Source organism: Platichthys flesus, chromosome 8 (genome assembly GCF_949316205.1).
Source record: "Platichthys flesus chromosome 8, fPlaFle2.1, whole genome shotgun sequence".
In the NCBI taxonomy this organism is placed as follows: Eukaryota; Metazoa; Chordata; class Actinopteri; order Pleuronectiformes; family Pleuronectidae; genus Platichthys; species Platichthys flesus.
In genome coordinates this window covers 10,808,869-10,826,852 of record NC_084952.1, presented here as the reverse complement: position 1 = coordinate 10,826,852, position 17,984 = coordinate 10,808,869, and the positions used below count along the sequence as shown (strand labels likewise).

Genomic DNA, 17,984 nt, shown 5'->3' with positions numbered 1-17,984 from the left:
TGTGACAGCGATGAGGTCTCTGTTTAAAATGTCTGTGTGTGTTTTTCCTGCTGTTAAATTGAAACATTGTCTTAGCTAAGTGAATCATCAGCAGACATGCAGCTCATATGCAACAAGCATAACTCCTGCAAGTATGGACCAGGTCCCACTTCATTAATATTCATTAGTGGGCAGCACTGGGGCTCTGCTTTCTTATTCCCCCCAGCTCTCACTTATTTCTCCCCACTGCTGACCTTCTGTGGACAGCTGTGGCATGTAGAGAAGAAAGGGAGAGGAGAGGAGAGAAGGAGAGGAGAGGAGAAGAGAGTAGGACAGAGGACAGGAGGAGAAAGGAGAGGAGAGTTGTTGAGGAGAGAGGAAAGCAGAGGAAGAGAGGAGTGGAGGAGAGAGGAGAGGAGTGGGGAGGGGTGGGGTGGAGGGGAGAAGAGGAGGACGGAAGAGGAGAGTGGAGGAGAAAGGAGAGGAGGGAAGAGGAAAGGGGAGGTGGAAGGGGAAGGAGAGGAGGAGAGGGAAGGAGAAGAAGAAACACGCAAGCCTCCACTACCATTAATATTTTAATGCTGAACACACTCCAGCGCTCACCTCCATTTATGTCAATGAAGTGAGTTTGTATGTGCATGTTTGGGTTGAGGCAGCTGCTCCTGGACCCCTCTCAGTCACGTTGTCCCGCTCGACCCGCAGCTTATCTGCTGATGTCGAGGCCCCTGTCGCCTTAATTAACATGCGAGGGACCTGGTGTGGCCCGCCGGGACCGGGCCTGAACACCTACATCCACTCGATAGACGCCAGGGTGATTGATGGCCTCCTCTCCCTGCTCCTCCTGCTCCGATTTGAGCCCCATACCACCGAGTCATCGCTCCTCCACGTCAGCTCCCCCCTCATCTACCCACAATCCATCACTCCCACTTCTCCGCACACATATACGCGCACACGTCCTGACAGGTCAGGATATGTCCACCCAGCCTCGCAGAAAACCTCATCCTCTGCAGGGTCGTCATGGCAGGAGCGGTGGCTCCACTCAGAGTCATATGTCTGGCAAACACAGAGAGAATTACAGACAATGGTACCAAGAAAAAAACACTTCCCTCTGTCTTGCATTTCATCTCTCTTTTAGCATTAGTATTGTTAGGCACACCTGCTGTAATCCCTGCCCTCCTGACGGATTACTCCTCCCGTTCCCCCTATAGATCGCCTCCCTTTCCCCCACCAGCCAATAAATCTCCTCCCGATAAAAACCACTCTGGTCGTCGGCCGTGGCGATGCTGATGTTCACTGATCATACAGGGCTGAACGCAGCGGGACAGTCGGCCTGTGCCTGAAGCTCGTCTCTCCACAGCATCCAGACAGCAGAAGTGGCCACACACAGTTTTTAGGTTGAATATATTTGAATACTCATCGTGTCTGATGTAGGTTTTTCGGATGGTTTTCCTCTGGGGCAGCTGTCGGCGTGTGGAGCAGGATACATGTATTAGGTGGTGAATTAATCTGGTCTTTGTTATCTCAAGATCAATATCGCATTTATTCAAATAATGTTCATTGACAGAGTTTAATTAAACTGATCTATCAATTTTCTTGGTTATGATTTAAAGAAAAATCTCCTCAGCTCATTCATGAGTAGAATATTTTTCTCATAAATCGATAGTTTGTAAATTTGCTGACTTTAAATCGTGAATGCATCTTAGACCTAGATAATAGCTAATACCCTGATTGGAAACTAACACCAACCTACATCCACCCACCCATTCTCTATACCGCTTTCCTAGGGGCTGGAATTTTTAATTCAAACTGTTTAAATTTTTTATCATCTGCTGGGTATTTTTCCCATGAATCATTTAATCATTTCATTTGTAAAAGACAGGAAAATGCTAAAAATGAATTGTATTCATGTTGTTAGCACAAGACAAAAGACAATATATTGATAATGATACGTATCTGATATTCTATCTGATCAAGTTATAGAATCAGGCATTCTGCATATATGCTATATATTCTGCCTTTGCTGCATGTCTTTCCCCTTTTTTACTTTATTACTGTCCGGTCGGTATTAGTGAAATCTTAAAAAAAAACTAAAAGAATCATATTTTAATCCTTTGAGCTTTAAATTTAACTTTAAAATGTTTTCTTACATTTTTTAGCCTCACTGGTAGTTTTAATAGTTTCGATATTTGCCTAGAAACTGTTTGTCTCTGAGATTTCTGCCTGCAGCCAAAGACTCTGGGACACTTGGAAAATTAAAATTGAAAGAGAACATTTCTCTCTAGAAGAAAGTATCTTCGTCCAGATGCTGCTGTTCTTTTAGCATATGCATTGCATTCGAATGACAGACTGTACTTCACTGTACTGTGGCTGCAAGAAACAATGATTCAGGGCACATGCACCAAATGAGGTTACATGCAGAGTGTGATCCAAACTGCACTGTGCATGTATACAACTTGGACTTTGTTCTAACTCGACACCAAGCTCCTGCACACACTCTCTCTCTCGCTCTCTTTTTTCTCCCTCCCTCAGTCTCTCCCTCTCTCTCTCCGGAAACGTCAGATTGAAGTGACATTTCACTGAAGCTTTATTCAACAGAGAATATCTGTGCTCGTGTGCAAAAACACACAAATCCTCACAGCCATCTCTCTCTCTCTCTCTTTCCCTCTCTCACTCTCTATCTCCATCTCCATCTCTCTCTCTCTCTCTCTCTCTCTCTCTCTCTCTCTTTTTTTTCTCTCTCTCTAACAGTGTGATGTATAAATGATCAAGAGCAGACAGAACAGCAGGACATCATCTTTCCCCCTCCCTCGCCCACCCAGAATCCCTCTTTCTCCCCCTCACACACACACACACACACACACGCACACACACACACACACACACACACACTCTATCTTTCCATCTCTACCACCCACCTCTCTCTGCTTTTTAATATGTAATAAAATACAGCGAGTGTTGACACATGGGTGCTGTTTGTGTGTGCCTCCTCGGCTTGTTGCCCCTCCCCTCTCATTTGCCTGTGTTGCCACACTCGGTCACACACCTGTGTGCGTAGACAGGCCCGGGGTAAAGTGCGTTTTACTCCCACCTTTTAAGCAAAACACCATCTTCACCATCAGCATTGTATATCGCTGCGTTTTCGCAGAAATGATGCACAAGTACTGAGCATGAATCAAACCGAGGCAGAGCTGCCGCTGTAAACAACATCAAATGTCTGCTCAGATCACGCAGGCAGCCCTCTGTGCTGCGTACGCTGCTTAATACATTGTAGACAACAGTTTTATTTTTATTTTCAGCTTGATTTGTCCTACTTCTTTGCTGCCTTGGGCAATATTGATGATTGTGTGTGTGTTTCTGCCTGCGATTGGTGTGTGTGTGTGTGTGTGTGTGCGTTTGTCTGTTTGTTTGTGTGTACAGAGAAAGGGAGTATGTGCCATGAAGTACCTTCGCTGCGCCCTCTGGCTCTGGGTGCTCATTTTGCTGCTCATCTTGGTGCAGTAAACAAGTTTACGATGTCGAGAGGTAATTACGCTCAGACATTTTGCATTAGGTCTAATGGCTGTGGGCCATGACTAATTCACCAGGTCGCAGAGGGGTTTACCCTGTTCTGTTGTCACACTGCCTGGAAGTAGTCAGTGGCACAGAGGCTGGAAGAGCTTTGACTGCTGTTGACTTGAGTTTCGTACAAATTAGCCCCAAACATTCTTTTTTTCAGGCATGTCTGTTTTTCAATTCAACTTCATTAAGAGTAATTGTTCCGCGTTTTGGGAAATATGCACATTTTTGCTGAGAGTTTGACGAGAAGATCAAGATCATTCAAATCTCTTTGGTAACATGGAACTGGAGCCAGGGGGTGATTGGTTTGGCTTAGCATAAAGACTGGGTTCAGCTACTCTTTGTGTTACTGCTTCTTCGTAAACACAACTGCTTAAACTAAAACCATAAACGGTCATTTCAAATTTTTGACAAATTGGATTCATCATTTGAATTAGTGAGTTTTTGTATAGGTTGGTGAAGTTCTAAGAAAGCTGCATGTACAGATATGAAAGTGGCTTCTACAGATGGACGACACCCCCCTGGTGGCTGGCTGCAGTATGGTCCATTGATCCCTTCCCTCCATGTTACTAGACGGGATTCTTGTGACTAATGTACGTTGAGTTAATTTATAAGTTTGATTTTAAGTACTTATTTGATGCGATAAAACTGGATGAAACGGCATGGTTGGTCGAGCATGTGTAAAGTCAGGACCTTGATACCGGGACTCAGCACCACAATCATTACTACGAAGGCTGTGGTTCCAAATGAGGTCAACATTGCAAGGTGGCATTATCCCTCTTTAAATACAGTCTATAATTATCACTTCTCTCTCATGCTAACATTCCTCACTGGGACTGTGTTTCAGCCAGTTAGTGATACAGATCAATGAGGACCGACTCATAGATCTATATCGAGTTGATATTTGTTGCTGTACAGGAGACTGCCTCTGTACAGTGTCACCATTACATATAAACTACATGTAGTTTATCCACCAGAGAGCCAGTCGAGTCAGTTCAATTGTTGCTCAAAGTCATGAATCCTACATTCACTCCAGAGGGAAATTATGATATATTTAATATACTATCTACTGTATCTCCTAATCCTCCGCCTTAGAAAGATTACTCACATAAAATGGGAAAAACTTCAGGGATAGTTTGAGTAGACAGAGACAAAAGAATTAGGTCAAAATATTATAAGTATAAAGTCAAAATATAACAAGAATAAAATGGTTTACCCACTATACCTGAATCATTTTTTTGGACTCTCAAATATCAATAACAACATGGACTAAAATATCATTTTTGATCCGTCTCTAATTTAAATACTGATCATTTTAAGCAAATAAGTTATAGAGGCACAGATGTATATAACAGGTGGTGTACACTCACATAGCGTCAACAGAGCTGTAAAACTAAGCCCATTTCTGTCAGCAGCTCTAAAGTAATGTGGTTTCTTCCTTCTGGTTTTATCTGTGTGTTCTATTTCCTTGTTTTATTACCATATTCTACTTTCCATTATAATAAATCACAATTAACTTCAGTCAGGAGCAGCACTCACGGTTTTCTGCAAATTATCAGCACGGGTCCAATAAAATAAAAAATAAAATGTATCTTTGCCGCCGTGTATTGCAGTTTTTTGTGAGATCAAATGCAAATTGAGAGTTTTTCAAAAGAACAAATATGTTATTATGTTGTGATTTAGGGTTGATTTATCTTTTTCTATTTGTATAGATAGGGTGAAGGGATGAGTGTAGGGATGAGGGAAGGAGGATGAAGGAATGAGGGACGGAGGGTGAAGCGAGGATGTAAGGATGGCAGAAGGAGGATGAAGGGATGAGGGTCGTTCTTCTTCATCTTCTTCATCTTCTTCTTTCTTCTTTCTTCTTTCTTCTTTCTTCTTTCTTCTTTCTTCTTTCTTCTTTCTTCTTTCTTCTTTCTTCTTTTTTCTGTTCACCTTTTCTCTTGAGGGGAAAGGAAGGATGGGTTCAAGAATCGGAGTCAAACCGAGCATGATGTGTTGACAGGTGATTAGAAGGCAGGTGATTAGAGGTGTGGTGGAGGCGCGGCCCTGATCCCACCGTCTGATAACGTTATCTAAACTCAAGCATCCCAGCTTTTTGCTTTCTTGGGATAATTTCAAGCTGCAGCAAAGTTTGACATGAAGCTTCTAACACACAGTCTTCACACAAATGCTGCAGAGGAAACAGCTGGTAAACATAAATCTACCTGTCAGTTCTTATGTTATTCTCTTTGCAGTGTGATGAAAGGGCTTTCCTCTCAATCACCGTCCAGCGGTCGTCTCCACTCTCACGTGTTGCCATGGAACTGGATCTGATCCATGTTGGACTGGGGCCAGACTCACCAGTCCAGCAGCGATCAATACGTTCAACACACTTTCTGCTGACGGGAGAGTCTCCAGCCACTTCCTCCTCAGACATTTCTAAAATAAGCGTTGGGCTGTGCAATTAGCATATGTAAGCGCATTAGCATACAGCGGCCGACACTAACAAGATCCTCTCTGAGCTGCTCGATAATTGAAGTCTGTGTCAAGTGTGTGTTTGCATGTACGTGTGACAGATGGATTGGAGAAGACACAAGTCTCTGCTGAGTGATGGAGGCTGCACTGCAGACGAACGCACTGCACTGCAGGTGCTTTTCTCTGCCGCTCGTTGCACACTTTAGATTTATCGCAGCGTTTTAGTACCTGAAGATGCACCTTAACGTTATTCTCTAAATGAAACTTCTTGAATTTAAATAATGTAGTATTATCGCTGAAAGTGTTCTTTTGTCTGAAATATCGAGAGTTACATTTGCAAACTCTGGCAAAAAGCGAAATACTTAAAAGCAAGGGTTGCTTAGGTACTTGACACTATATAAACAATTTAATATCATGTTTTAAAAAAATTAGATTTACATCCGCTAAGGTCGTTATGTTTTTGTCTCTATTTCTTTGTTACTTTTTAGTTTGCAGGATTACGCTAAAAGTGTGGAAATTAATCTAGAAAGTTCAAGACTAATGCTGATAGCTGATTTTTAATAGATCAGTGAGTGGGAATTAAGCAGTCAGAGAGGGCGCTGTTGCTCTGTAAAAGTTGCTTTAATCAAATAATATAGCATTATTTACATTATTTATATTTAATCCCATGCTCAATCACAAAAGAGGAGAAGAATCCAAGTGGACACTGAGTGTTTGTATTCCTTTACCTCAACCAAGGCTCTTAAGTGTTTTGTGTTTGGAATGTTTCTTCCATGTTAGAGTTAATAACTTTGATTAGTTTATTTCCTTCAGGTACAGTTGTGTTGACGTGTGATCACCGGAGCCGAGCTGAGCTGCTGTTATCATTAAAAACACGGTTCCAGCTGCAAACAGTTCTCACTTCCTCTGGAGTCTCGAACTGATGAGTCCAACTTGCCAACTTTGCAAGAAATCAGACTTGCGATTTCCCCAAAGCGCTACGTAGTGTATGTTAATGTTACAAGTACTACGCACTAGGCTGTTTGCACCACTGATGCTTGGTGAGTGATGTCAGAGCTGCAGATGATGATGGTTCTCAAACCCTTGCTCGCCATCCATCTGCAGCGGTGACCTCATTTAATCTCCACGTTCTACACATCCTCTCCAGCCGAGCCTTCACTGCCGCGGGATCAAACAGAGATTGGTAGTTCCGAGTCCGTCATCCTTTATTCAGCCGTGGAAATATGTGAGGCACAGAGAGAGAGAGGGAGAGAGAGAGAACACTTAAACACTTGCTTCTACTCCTCTCTCTGCTTTGCTGCTTTCATTTGTTTCTGACTCCCGTCTTCCTTTCCATCTCTTCCACAGCCTTGGTCTCACACCTCGTTCCCATTCCTCTCTTGACACGCTTCCACCCTTTCATTTTAGCGTTCTGGCCTCCTGCCTTTGTCGCTCACCTGTCTCAACATTTTATCTATCCATCCTTTCTCCCCACCTCCCGGCCAAAAGCTCTTCCTGCATCTTCTGAGGTCTACATGTCATTCATCCTCAGCTGTTTGTTGATTCCCTGCCTGTCCCTCTCTCCACAATATGTCACCCGCTCCATTATCTAATGTCAGGAATGACTCATCGTAAAAGCCTCAGTAAGCCAGCAACTCTCTCTGTATTTGTCGGCACCGTCTGACTCCACACTGAGCTGCCTGTTAGTTTACATAGACATATATAGGGGGCATCTGACAGCTGGGAATTTCTTATTGTTTCCTTTTTCATTGGTTAAAAAGGCAAATTAAAAGTGAGTGTTTCCAAAAAGCTCAAAAGAAGGAGAAAAATATGCATTTCCAGATGAAGCTTAGACTCTGGTCAGACGTCTTGAGTTATCCGATCACAAGTTAAACTTCCTAAATGCCTCTTCCATGCGTCCTGAGACCTGTATCCATTCCCAAAGCCAGATGTTAGCAGGTGTTATGGGGTTTTTGAACCTGTGGCTTTAGTCTCAGTCTTGTGCTGCCAGAGTTAAACGAGGTCGGATGATCTGATGATACAACACTGTTGTTTCTTTAGGATCTGTGCTTGGTTTGAATCACCTTTGTTGTGGTCACCATCAATGATAAAGCTTCTGCAGCACTTTCATTCTGCCACATGCAAATTAATTGTATGGAGAACAATGCAGGGCAATGTCTGCGAAAGAGGAGAGCAGCTTTTTGAGACTTTAATCCAATTTTACCAAAGTGACTCGACTGTGGAGAAGGTTTTCGAGTGTAAATTGGAAACGGAGCAGAGGGAAGTAGAAAAAAAAGTAAATGAAGTCAGAGCAAAAAAAAAAAAAACTGCCAGCTACCACACACACACACACACACTCATACACACACACATACACACACTGCTGAACACTAAGTGGCTAATCAGAGAATCAAAGCGAGGCAATGTTTGAATTAGCCTTCTGATCTTTATTCAACCTGCCTTTGTAGCTCTCCTCGCACTGTTGATTTGAATTGTTCGGAATCACGTCGTGCTAGATTCTTTTCTTTGTGTGTGTGTGTGTTATCCTGTGTTGAGTGGGAAAAATTGTGAGTTCGGGAGTAAGAGAAAACGAGAAAGCTGGGGAGCGAAAAGGAAGATTAAAGAGCTAGAGCAAAGAGGAGGATGAAAGAGACTTGAAGGCAGAAAAAGGTGGAGAAATAGAGAGTAAGGGAGAGGAGGTAACATGAAGGCGTGTGTGTGTGTGTGTGCGTGGGTGTGTGTGGATGTGTGTGTGCGTGTGTGTGTGTGTCTGGGAAAGGGGTGTTGTGTCATAATGTAGTGTAACTTAAGCCACTGAATTGAAAAGTACACAGAGCATGGAGGATATGGAATGAGGTGACAGAGCTTTGTGACTCTGTGTGTATTAATGTTCCTCTTGTTGTTTTTTCTATCTCACCCTGTGATCTCGTTGTCTTTTCCCGTTTCACTTTTTTGCTATGATACAATTGTCTAATCTCCAAATTTTTCCCTGTCTCTTAATTTCCCATCACTTATCTCTTTCCTTTTATCCTTTACCTCCCTGTTCTCCTCCTCCTCGCTTCCCTGGCCCTGCTTCCTGGGAACCAGAGAAAGGTAACTGCTCTTCGAGTGTCGGACCCACCCACCCACTCACCAACCCACCCACTCACCCACCCATACAGTGTAATCACTGTCAGGCATCAAACCAGTGGCTTTGCTTCGCCCGGAGTCACTGTTGCTCTTTGCAGGAGTCCATCAGCAACCATAGCAGGTCTAAATTGCAAGTGTTAAATCATCAATGATGCCAGACTGGCCACGGGCTATTTCCTATTCAGAGTTGCGTGCGGTTTTATAGCATTTTGATCCCCCAGCGAGGGAACACAATCATAAAAGACCCATTTGTAGTGTGCGAAGCAAGGCCACTCATGCTGCTCTGGTGACACACTGCTCAAACGTCCCTGAACAAAGTGCACTGGATGCATACACACACCCATCTTACGATATATACACACACACACACACACACACATTGCATTGTACTTTCCTTCCTGGCCACAGGCGGTGAGCATTATTGACCCAAAGTGTGTGAGCACACAGTTAGGCAGAGGAGACATACCGGATGGTCTCATAAACATAAAGAACCTGTTGTGATAAATGCTGTCTGTGTTCGGCATATTTCTGTTTGTGTCTGTGGTTAATGTGAAGCATGCACTGTATATATCTGTGTGTGTGTGTGTCTGAGTGTGTGTGTGTGTGCACTGAAGCTGTTGCATCTGGTGACACCGCCGTCCAGCTGGCTCCTCTGCACGTCCCCCTCCCAACCTTCACTCTGCGTTGTCTGTTTACTCAATCATTTCAGTCCGGGCTGAAAAACTCAACCTCCTTTTTGTCTGCAGCTTGTCACACCTGTTAATGAGGATCAAACATCTATCTTCCATCATGTTTGTGTCTGTGTTTGTTTGTGTGTGGGTGTGTGTGTGTGTGTTTGTGTGTGCGCGCACGCTTATGCATGGTATCACCCACACAGCGCTGTGTGTCCTCATCGCCCACCCGCTGCATACACTTTCATATCTCCGTAGAGCTTCCTCTCTCGGTCTTACCCTCATCCTCCTCCTCCTCCTCATCTTTCTCTGCCATGTGGCACCATGGTGGAGCTTGAGGCACGTAGTTTCCTCAGGCTCTGGGCCACGCATCTGTTGTAGCCAAATTTGGCACCCGCTTCCAGTGAAGCAATTACTGAGAGAAACATGCTGTTAAAGGGGCTCTAAGTAATCTATGTGTCAAATAGAGCTATATGCGTGCAGAGCAAGTTGATTTATCTTGATGCTATTCATTGCTTTCACTTAGTTTTTTTTTTTTTTTAACTTATGCAGGAAAGGTTTCACTTTTTCCCATGTTTGCGTCGATTACAATGCAAATGCAAAGTGCAGGGAGAGGATTGGATTTCTGGCAAACTTTTATTTTTTATTTCGGCGATCACTCACCTCCTGACAACAGACACAGAGACGTGATGCAACACTCACTCTAATATAACTGTTACTGCTGTAGAAGATTAAAATAAAAATGAAAAGGCTGAAAACACAGGGAGGGATTTCAGATGGAAATATCCCGACTCTGCTGATGGAGCCAAACGTGAACCAAACTAACTCAAGTGAAAACCGCTGACGGGAATTTAAAATTACAAATTGGCAATCAAGTCCAGATATTGGCCCCTAAACCAGTTGCACTCTGGGAAAAGGAGTTTGAGACCCGTTAAGAAGTGTTGCACCAGAATATTCCGAAAGGTGGCTCCCAGTCAGAGCACTGGAATTAGGTTGAAAACTTCTCCCTCATAAAATATATGGAATGAAGAAGTTTAATGAGATGAAACAAACGGCCTATCGTTATTGCAAAAATGTATGAAAAGTTCAAATACATTTTTATCCATGTTGTCTTAACCCTAAACAACCCACCATCATTCTGTCCCGTCCCTCTTACACATATACGCCACAGACTGGTTGTAAAGATGGACGATAGGTTTCCTGAAAGTGAAGCCAAAGATTCTCAATCTCCTCCTGGTGGCTGTCTGCAGTATGGCTCCTCCATGTTAATGAATGGGAGATGGACCAAACTAATAGTCAAGTTTTATCTTTTTGTTTTCTTAGCACATATGATGTGTAAAAGTTGGGCATCTGGGAAATATGTCAAGTAATGTGAAAATTCAGATCAATAAGTGCACAGGCTGACAGAGATTATTTACTGCCCCTTTAACAGAGCAGATATCTCTGTAATCTGCTGCTGATGTGCATCCAGGTCAATGTTTGTCTCTTACATTTCCTCATGAATGCATGTGTGATGATACCCGTCCTCTGTCTGTGCTTCAGGGACTTTGCCTACGTGGCGAGAGACAAGAACACGCGGGTGCTGAAGTGCCACGTGTTCCGATGTGATACTCCTGCCGCAGCCATCGCCACAAGTCTCCACGAAATCTGCTCCAAGGTGGGTGTCCCCACCGCCACCGCTCAACAAGCTCCTCTGAAACAAGCCATCAAGCTTTAATCAATTGAGGAGGGAGAAATCAATCTTTTTCTGCTGATGCAGTGAACTAGAGTTACTTTTCTGAGAATGCAACTTCGCGGACACTCCGACATGCACGTTTTATAAAACTAATACCTACATGTGCAAACCAGTGACAGTGCCCTGACAGGATTATATATTAAGGTTATCTTTTCCGAGAGAGGGCTCAGGGGAGAGAGGCTTTAAGATCCTGTACAGTGAGACAAGACTGACAGGAGATAAGATTCAGGTTAGAGCACATGCAGCATTTCTTGAAAAGAGTTTTCAATGTGTGCGTACGTGATAGAGAGAGAGAGAGGGAGAGAGGGTGGGGGGAGGAGGGAGAGATTGTGGTGACAGAGTGTTAACCCTCTCAGGAACATGGAATCACAGACTCTTAACAGTGCAAAGCTGCAGCATAAAGCAATGTCACTCACTTGATTCCCCCCCTCCCCCTCTCTCTCTCTCTCTCTCCATCCCACACGATTCAGTGGTACCCTCCCCTCCTCACTCTGTTGACTGTTCAGATTACAGCAGGTCTGAATCTCCTCACACTCAGCTGCATGCTGGGTGCATCTTGAATGAAAAGTAGAGATTCGCTGACAGACAGATTTAAATGGCAAGGAAATAAAAGGGAAGACTGATGTCACTGACTTGATCCTTCTATTAAAAGTTAGGGAACATTTTAAAACAGTTAGTATTAGCATATATTTTATTTTGAATTGTTACAGCAGGTCAAATCAATACTCAAATTGAAAATGGAACCATTGAAATGGTCGAAGCAGATCAACTTACGTTTCAACATATGTTCATAACTGTTTGTTTTTTTGCTCAAATCAAAATCCTTTGTATGATTCAACCATCGCCAAAAGTTTGGTCACATTAAATAAGGCTACTGGTTTATGTTTGCGGGTAATCAGTGTGTGTGTGTGTGTGTGTGTGTGTGTGTGTGTGTGTGTGTGTGTGTGTGTGTGTGTGTGTGTGTGTGTGTGTGTGTGTGTGTGTGTGTGTGTGTGTGTGTGTGTGTGTGTGTGTGTGTGTGTGTGTGTGTGTGTGTGTGTGTGTGTGTGAGGCTCTACAAATGGCCTATTTTTAAGACACTCGTTGTTTTCTCTATCACTGCAGTGGAGAAACTTGGTGACCTGAGTCTTGCAGCTGCACAGCAGGCTAAGCGGCTCTCCCTTGTGTGTGTGTGAAAGAGTGTGTGTGTGTGTGTGCGTGCGTCTTCCTACATGTTCCCTTGTGAGCGGAGTTGCAGAATCACCACAGACTCTGATTAATGACACCGGCAATTAATCAAGTATCCGTAGAGGAGAGAGCAGCGGCTCAGTGCAGGGGCCTTGCAGAATATTCAACACAGTGTGACAAGTGCCCGCTCTGCAGCAAGAGATCTGCAGCAAAGAAAAGAGAGGAAGACACTGTCTGTTTGTACAGCTGGAGATTTAATGTGTAACGATTCTGCAAACGACTGCACCCACGTTATTTATTTGTTGACTTTTAGACGTACATGATGCAGAATGTTTCCAACAATGTTCAAATGCAGAGAAATCCCTAGCTTTATTAAAGGTAACAGGATATTTGTTTTTATTAAATTTTTTAAGTGAGTTATTAACAAAAGCAAACATTATGGGTCACAGCCTTATCATTTTTCCATCATATTATTTGTGTGCTACATTTTTTACCGCTCATTTCAAAGACAAGTCTAAGGTCAAATCTACTAAGTCGATTATTCTTTGTTCTCTGTGCTGATCCCTTTCCTCTTCTTTCCTTTTGTTCTCACCTCTCTTGCCCTTTATCTGTTTCTCTCCTTCACTTTGTCCCATTCTTCATCCCTCTGTGGTTTATCTCCCTGTCTCTTCTTCCTTCCCCCTCTCCCCTTGTTTAGATTATGGCTGAAAGGAAAAGTGCCAAGGCTGCAGCGGGCAGCTCCTCCCAAACCAGCACTGATGTGCCCCTACAAGGTACACACACACACACACACACATACTCACACACTCACACACCCACACATTTTCTCTTTTAACTTGAGTCGTGTTCTTTTGTAGTTCCCCTGTGAGAGAATTAGATTTGTCAGCCGTGTGCTGTCTTCCCTGCTGTGGTTCCTTGTCTCACATAACAGCTCTCCTCCACATCTGAAACTATGTATGTTTCAAAAATGTTTTACCTTATCGTGAGGAGCAACCTTGACAATTTTTAATAGAAAAGATAGCAGTGTTTTGGTTCAATTACACACAAGATAACACTGACTCTCCAACAACTCCTCACTCCCTGGTCACCGAGCATTATCCTCGCCGCGCTAATTCCATTCACAGGTTCCGATTTCGCTTAACCCCTCCGCTGGCTCCTCTCGGTCACGAGTAATTATCGGAAGAATGGGGGAAAAGTGGCAGCGCAATTCATCCACCGTGACTTTGGTGCGTGTGTGCGTCTGCTGAGCGCTGAGGAGACGAGCTCCAGCATCAGAATGGAAAAGAACTGTATCGGCTCTTCACTTACAGAGGCACTGGACCTCATTAAAACCCGATTAGCGTTTTTTAGAAGCGAGGCCTGCTGCTCCACAGCGTCCATCCCAACCCCCCCGATCAAACAAACCATTGGCAAACATCCCTCATATCTGGTAAAGCTATAACTTGGGGGGGAGAGAGAGTTGGAATCCAGTGGGAGGTCTTTTTTCCACTTTACACTGAATTTAGAGCAGTTCTCCCTCACCTGGATTCGATTTTCTTCAGGGCTTCTGTGTTGGGACACGTTGGAGATTAACACCAAATGATTTTGGATGAGAACCAACACCAGGATAATGCTGTCCTCATCAAATCTGTCCTTCTCTGAGCTCGGCTTTAAACATCGAATCCATGTGTGAAAACCCTCCCACTGTTCATCGTTCATGTTACTCCTCTTTAGAGAGTATTAACATGTTCTGAGTGTCAGAGATATTTTGCACTTTTTTAATGGAATAGTCTTTCCTGGGTCCTCCCCGGGTCGGTGTGGGTTTTCTCCGGCTTCCTCCCACAGTCCAAACACATGAAAGTTGGAGTTATTGTGCGTTCTTTATCGGATATATCGGAAAATGTGTTTGCAACTGGAAAAATTCGCAATTTATTTTGACCGTTGACCGATTTTTTAAGTTTATGATGATAAGTGATTTAGAGGTTAATAATTGATCAGGGTTTGGTTGAGGTTTTATTCTATTTTCCTGTAAGCGCCCTCCGAGATGCACATTCTTTAATTGCATAGTTAAACATTTATGCAGTTTTGGTGTTTTGCATTTTACCTTGACAGAAATCGTCTCAAGCTCATATAGTCGACTGTCTGGTGTTTAATAGCGAGGTCCTGAGGGTAAAAGATGTTTACTGATTGAGATGCAGGTGACATCTACATCTTTTAACTGTTCTCCTTTACCGTGTGTGTAAATCTTCTCTGCCTACAGGGCAGTTTGTAAAAAAAGAAAGGCGTTGTCATGCTGAAAATACCCAGCTCGCTGAAATCCTGCATGCTTGTGTGAAAACTCATTTCTTCCTGCACTAATCATGTCAACAGCAACATAGACTAAACAATTATTCACCAGGGTTTGTTTATTTCTCTAGTTTAAGCCAATTATCGTGTTTGGACTCTTTGCGTTAGATGTTGCCCTGTGTGATTAAGTTATTGATCTGTGTGCGTTTCTGTGTGTTTTCCCTCTACAGAGTTTCCTTTGCCAAAGACCGAGTTGGTGCAGAAGTTCCATGTTCTGTATCTGGGAATGACATCTGTGTCTCGACCCATAGGTAAAACAAAACCCAGAGTGAAGCCCATACACGTCCTTTAGAGATCACACGTTGTCTCACAGTTCACACCTTTGTGTTTGGTTCTCAGGTATGGACATCATCAACGGGGCCATCGAGGGCCTCCTGTCGTCCTCGGGCAAAGACGACTGGACTCCTGTCATACTGAGCATCGCTGACACCACTGTGGCTGTGATCAAAGAGAAGGCAAGGGGCTCTACCATGCTACCCAGTTAATAAAAGATGAGTAGTTGCCTTTCATTGGGAGAGGACGATCTAACAGAGCTCTGATTCTCCTCTCTGACGGCTGTGCAGGAGGAGGACGAGGAGGTCGTGATGGAGTGTCGTGTCCGTTTCTTGTCCTTCATGGGTGTGGGGCGGGACGTGCATACGTTTGCCTTCATCATGGACACGGGGAGCCAGCACTTCCAGTGTCACATTTTTTGGTGCGACCCCAATGCAGGCTTTGTGTCCGAGGCCGTGCAGGCAGCATGTGTGGTAAGCTCATATTAGTTTGTTTCACAGGAGAAAAAAAAATAGATAAGAAGATATTTCAGTTCTGTATATTTGAAAAATACACTTTTGGCGTTTCTTGTTAAGTAAGACGTGAAGACTGTTCATATTCTCTTTAAAGTGTTTTGGAAGCTGGCACTGTGGAGACTGGATAACTGATACATTGAGAGGACGAAGAGGGGATCTGTCCTGTGTGCTTTCTAAATGAAGTCGAGAACTAGTCGTTTTTTATTTTCCGCTCCTTTTTATCTGGAGCAGCATCATAGTCTGTTGTGTAAGATTTTGTGAAAGTGGATGATGTGCAAAGGCTGAGTTGGCTGTTTAAATCCGCCTGTTATCTGGAGAAACCCCGGGAGAAGAGAAAAAAAGCTCTTGATCAAGTCATTCATACATATTTAATCAAATGTGATAATTTCATTTTTGGATTTTTCTTCTCTTTGTTGGTGTACATGCCTTCTCTTTTTTTTATATAAATGTATAAAAACAATTTAACCAAATCCCACATGATGAACTCTACTGACCCTCTCGTCTCCTTCTCCAGCTGCGGTATCAGAAGTGTCTGGTGGCCCGGCCGCCCTCCCAACGCGCTGGCTCGTCCTCCTCGCCCTCCGCAGACTCCGTGTCCCGGCGGGTGACCACCAGCGTGAAACGCGGCGTCCAGTCTCTCATAGACACTCTGAAAACCAAGAAACAGCCATCAGAACTCCCCTAGCACCGACCGCCACCAGTGACCACAGCACCACCCATCTGGATGCCACTCACACTATCGCCACGACAACACCTTTTCAGTACCAGCCATGGTAACCGACGATGTACATACATGTTAAAAGACACCACCGCAGAGGAAGGGAAGAAAAGGAATCTTCAAGAACGCCTGATTATATAAAAAAAAAAGGAAAAACAGACGTTTTTCATGAGGAGGAAAAGCTGCCCAGTGTGTTTGCTGACGTCACTTGGTGTCACTGGTTGAACTTTGACCTTCGAACACGACTTTGCACAAGTGGAAACCGTCTGAAGGCTCAACCGGCCCCCTGCTGGATGTGGATTTCTCATGAGCCGGATGGATTACACCACCACGCAGACACGACACAGGATTACCCAGAAGAGAGAAGATCACATTTCTATATACAGACTGGTTTGTGTAACCGCTCATTGGTTAAGTCAAGTTTTCTTTCGTGCCCAGAGCCCCTTCTGTAAAAAACATATCCATCAGCACAGTGAGAGAAGCGGGACTAGACGGCGGAGATGCTACAGAAGCCTTCCAGGACAGGGAAAAGGTGTTTAGAGGGAATCTGAGGGGTGATCGAGAAAAACCCAAGAGCCTCCAGCTGCCCATCAAATGGCATCGCAATGTTTTGTGCAACAAACGTGAAACAGAAAAAAAGCGTAACGTCTCCTCCGAGGATGAATGAAGTGATGTAATAATGACGTGTCTGTAAACGATTGGATGTAGGACGAGAGGAGTTCAGGGCTCTGATCTTGTAGACATGAGGGAGAGATGTGCTGTCAGTGACCGAATTGTGATCGATGTGGGTTTTTTGATTTAGCATGTTTTCTCAATAGAATTTAATTTTTTTGTTATGTTGATGGGGGATTAAGGGTCTCGGTAGTAAAGAGTGTTGAACACACTAGAAACAGATGCTCCCAGCACAAGGTATCTTGACCATAACTGGATTTACACTTGCACAAAAAAAAAAGAATTAAATCAGACCTCTTTCTAAACAATACCTAAATAAATGGTTATTCTCTGCCCCCAACTTTTTTATTTGCTGTTCCTTGGTTAATGTGATTGTTCAACAAAGTAAATCTATCGGTTTTTAATGTAGTTTGAAGCTTTAAGTCAGTTCTGATTGTTGGATTTTACATACACGAGGAAAAAAAAGCTTAAAAGCTAAAGAATGTTTCATTGCTTATGTTCAAACTTAACAATATCCTCAGGAATCGTTATGCACACGCAAGATACGATGTGATTGCAAGAAATTCCAGATACAGGTTTTTGACTTTGGGCCATGTGACGTGATTGTGGCGATATGAACAGTGGTAGGAATTAGTGTTAGCCCTGCTTGGATAGCACGGAAAAGAAAAAGAAAAGGTTAACTGGCTCCTCCTCAGTAAATCAAGTCATTCTGCTCCCATTCACAAACACACACCCACGAATATCCACACACAGCAGAGGGGGGAAGGAAAATACGTCTCGTGTCACTGCTGTCGAAACCTTTACACTGC

At 43.6% G+C, this 17,984-nt stretch overlaps 1 protein-coding gene across 2 annotated transcripts in view; it reads left to right on the top strand.

The window, feature by feature from the left end:
• LOC133959221 (amyloid beta precursor protein binding family B member 2) overlaps positions 1 to 17,915 on the top strand; it is a 31,593-nt gene extending 13,678 nt beyond the window's left edge. For both annotated transcript variants that reach the window (XM_062394340.1, XM_062394341.1), the window contains 6 exons: positions 11,313 to 11,427; positions 13,370 to 13,445; positions 15,168 to 15,248; positions 15,337 to 15,452; positions 15,561 to 15,743; positions 16,300 to 17,915. In XM_062394340.1, the coding sequence (XP_062250324.1) occupies positions 11,313 to 11,427; positions 13,370 to 13,445; positions 15,168 to 15,248; positions 15,337 to 15,452; positions 15,561 to 15,743; positions 16,300 to 16,470 (742 nt within the window). In that variant the 3' untranslated portion in view covers positions 16,471 to 17,915. The remainder of the gene's footprint in view (positions 1 to 11,312; positions 11,428 to 13,369; positions 13,446 to 15,167; positions 15,249 to 15,336; positions 15,453 to 15,560; positions 15,744 to 16,299) is intronic.
• The last annotated feature ends 69 nt before the right edge of the window (positions 17,916 to 17,984 follow it).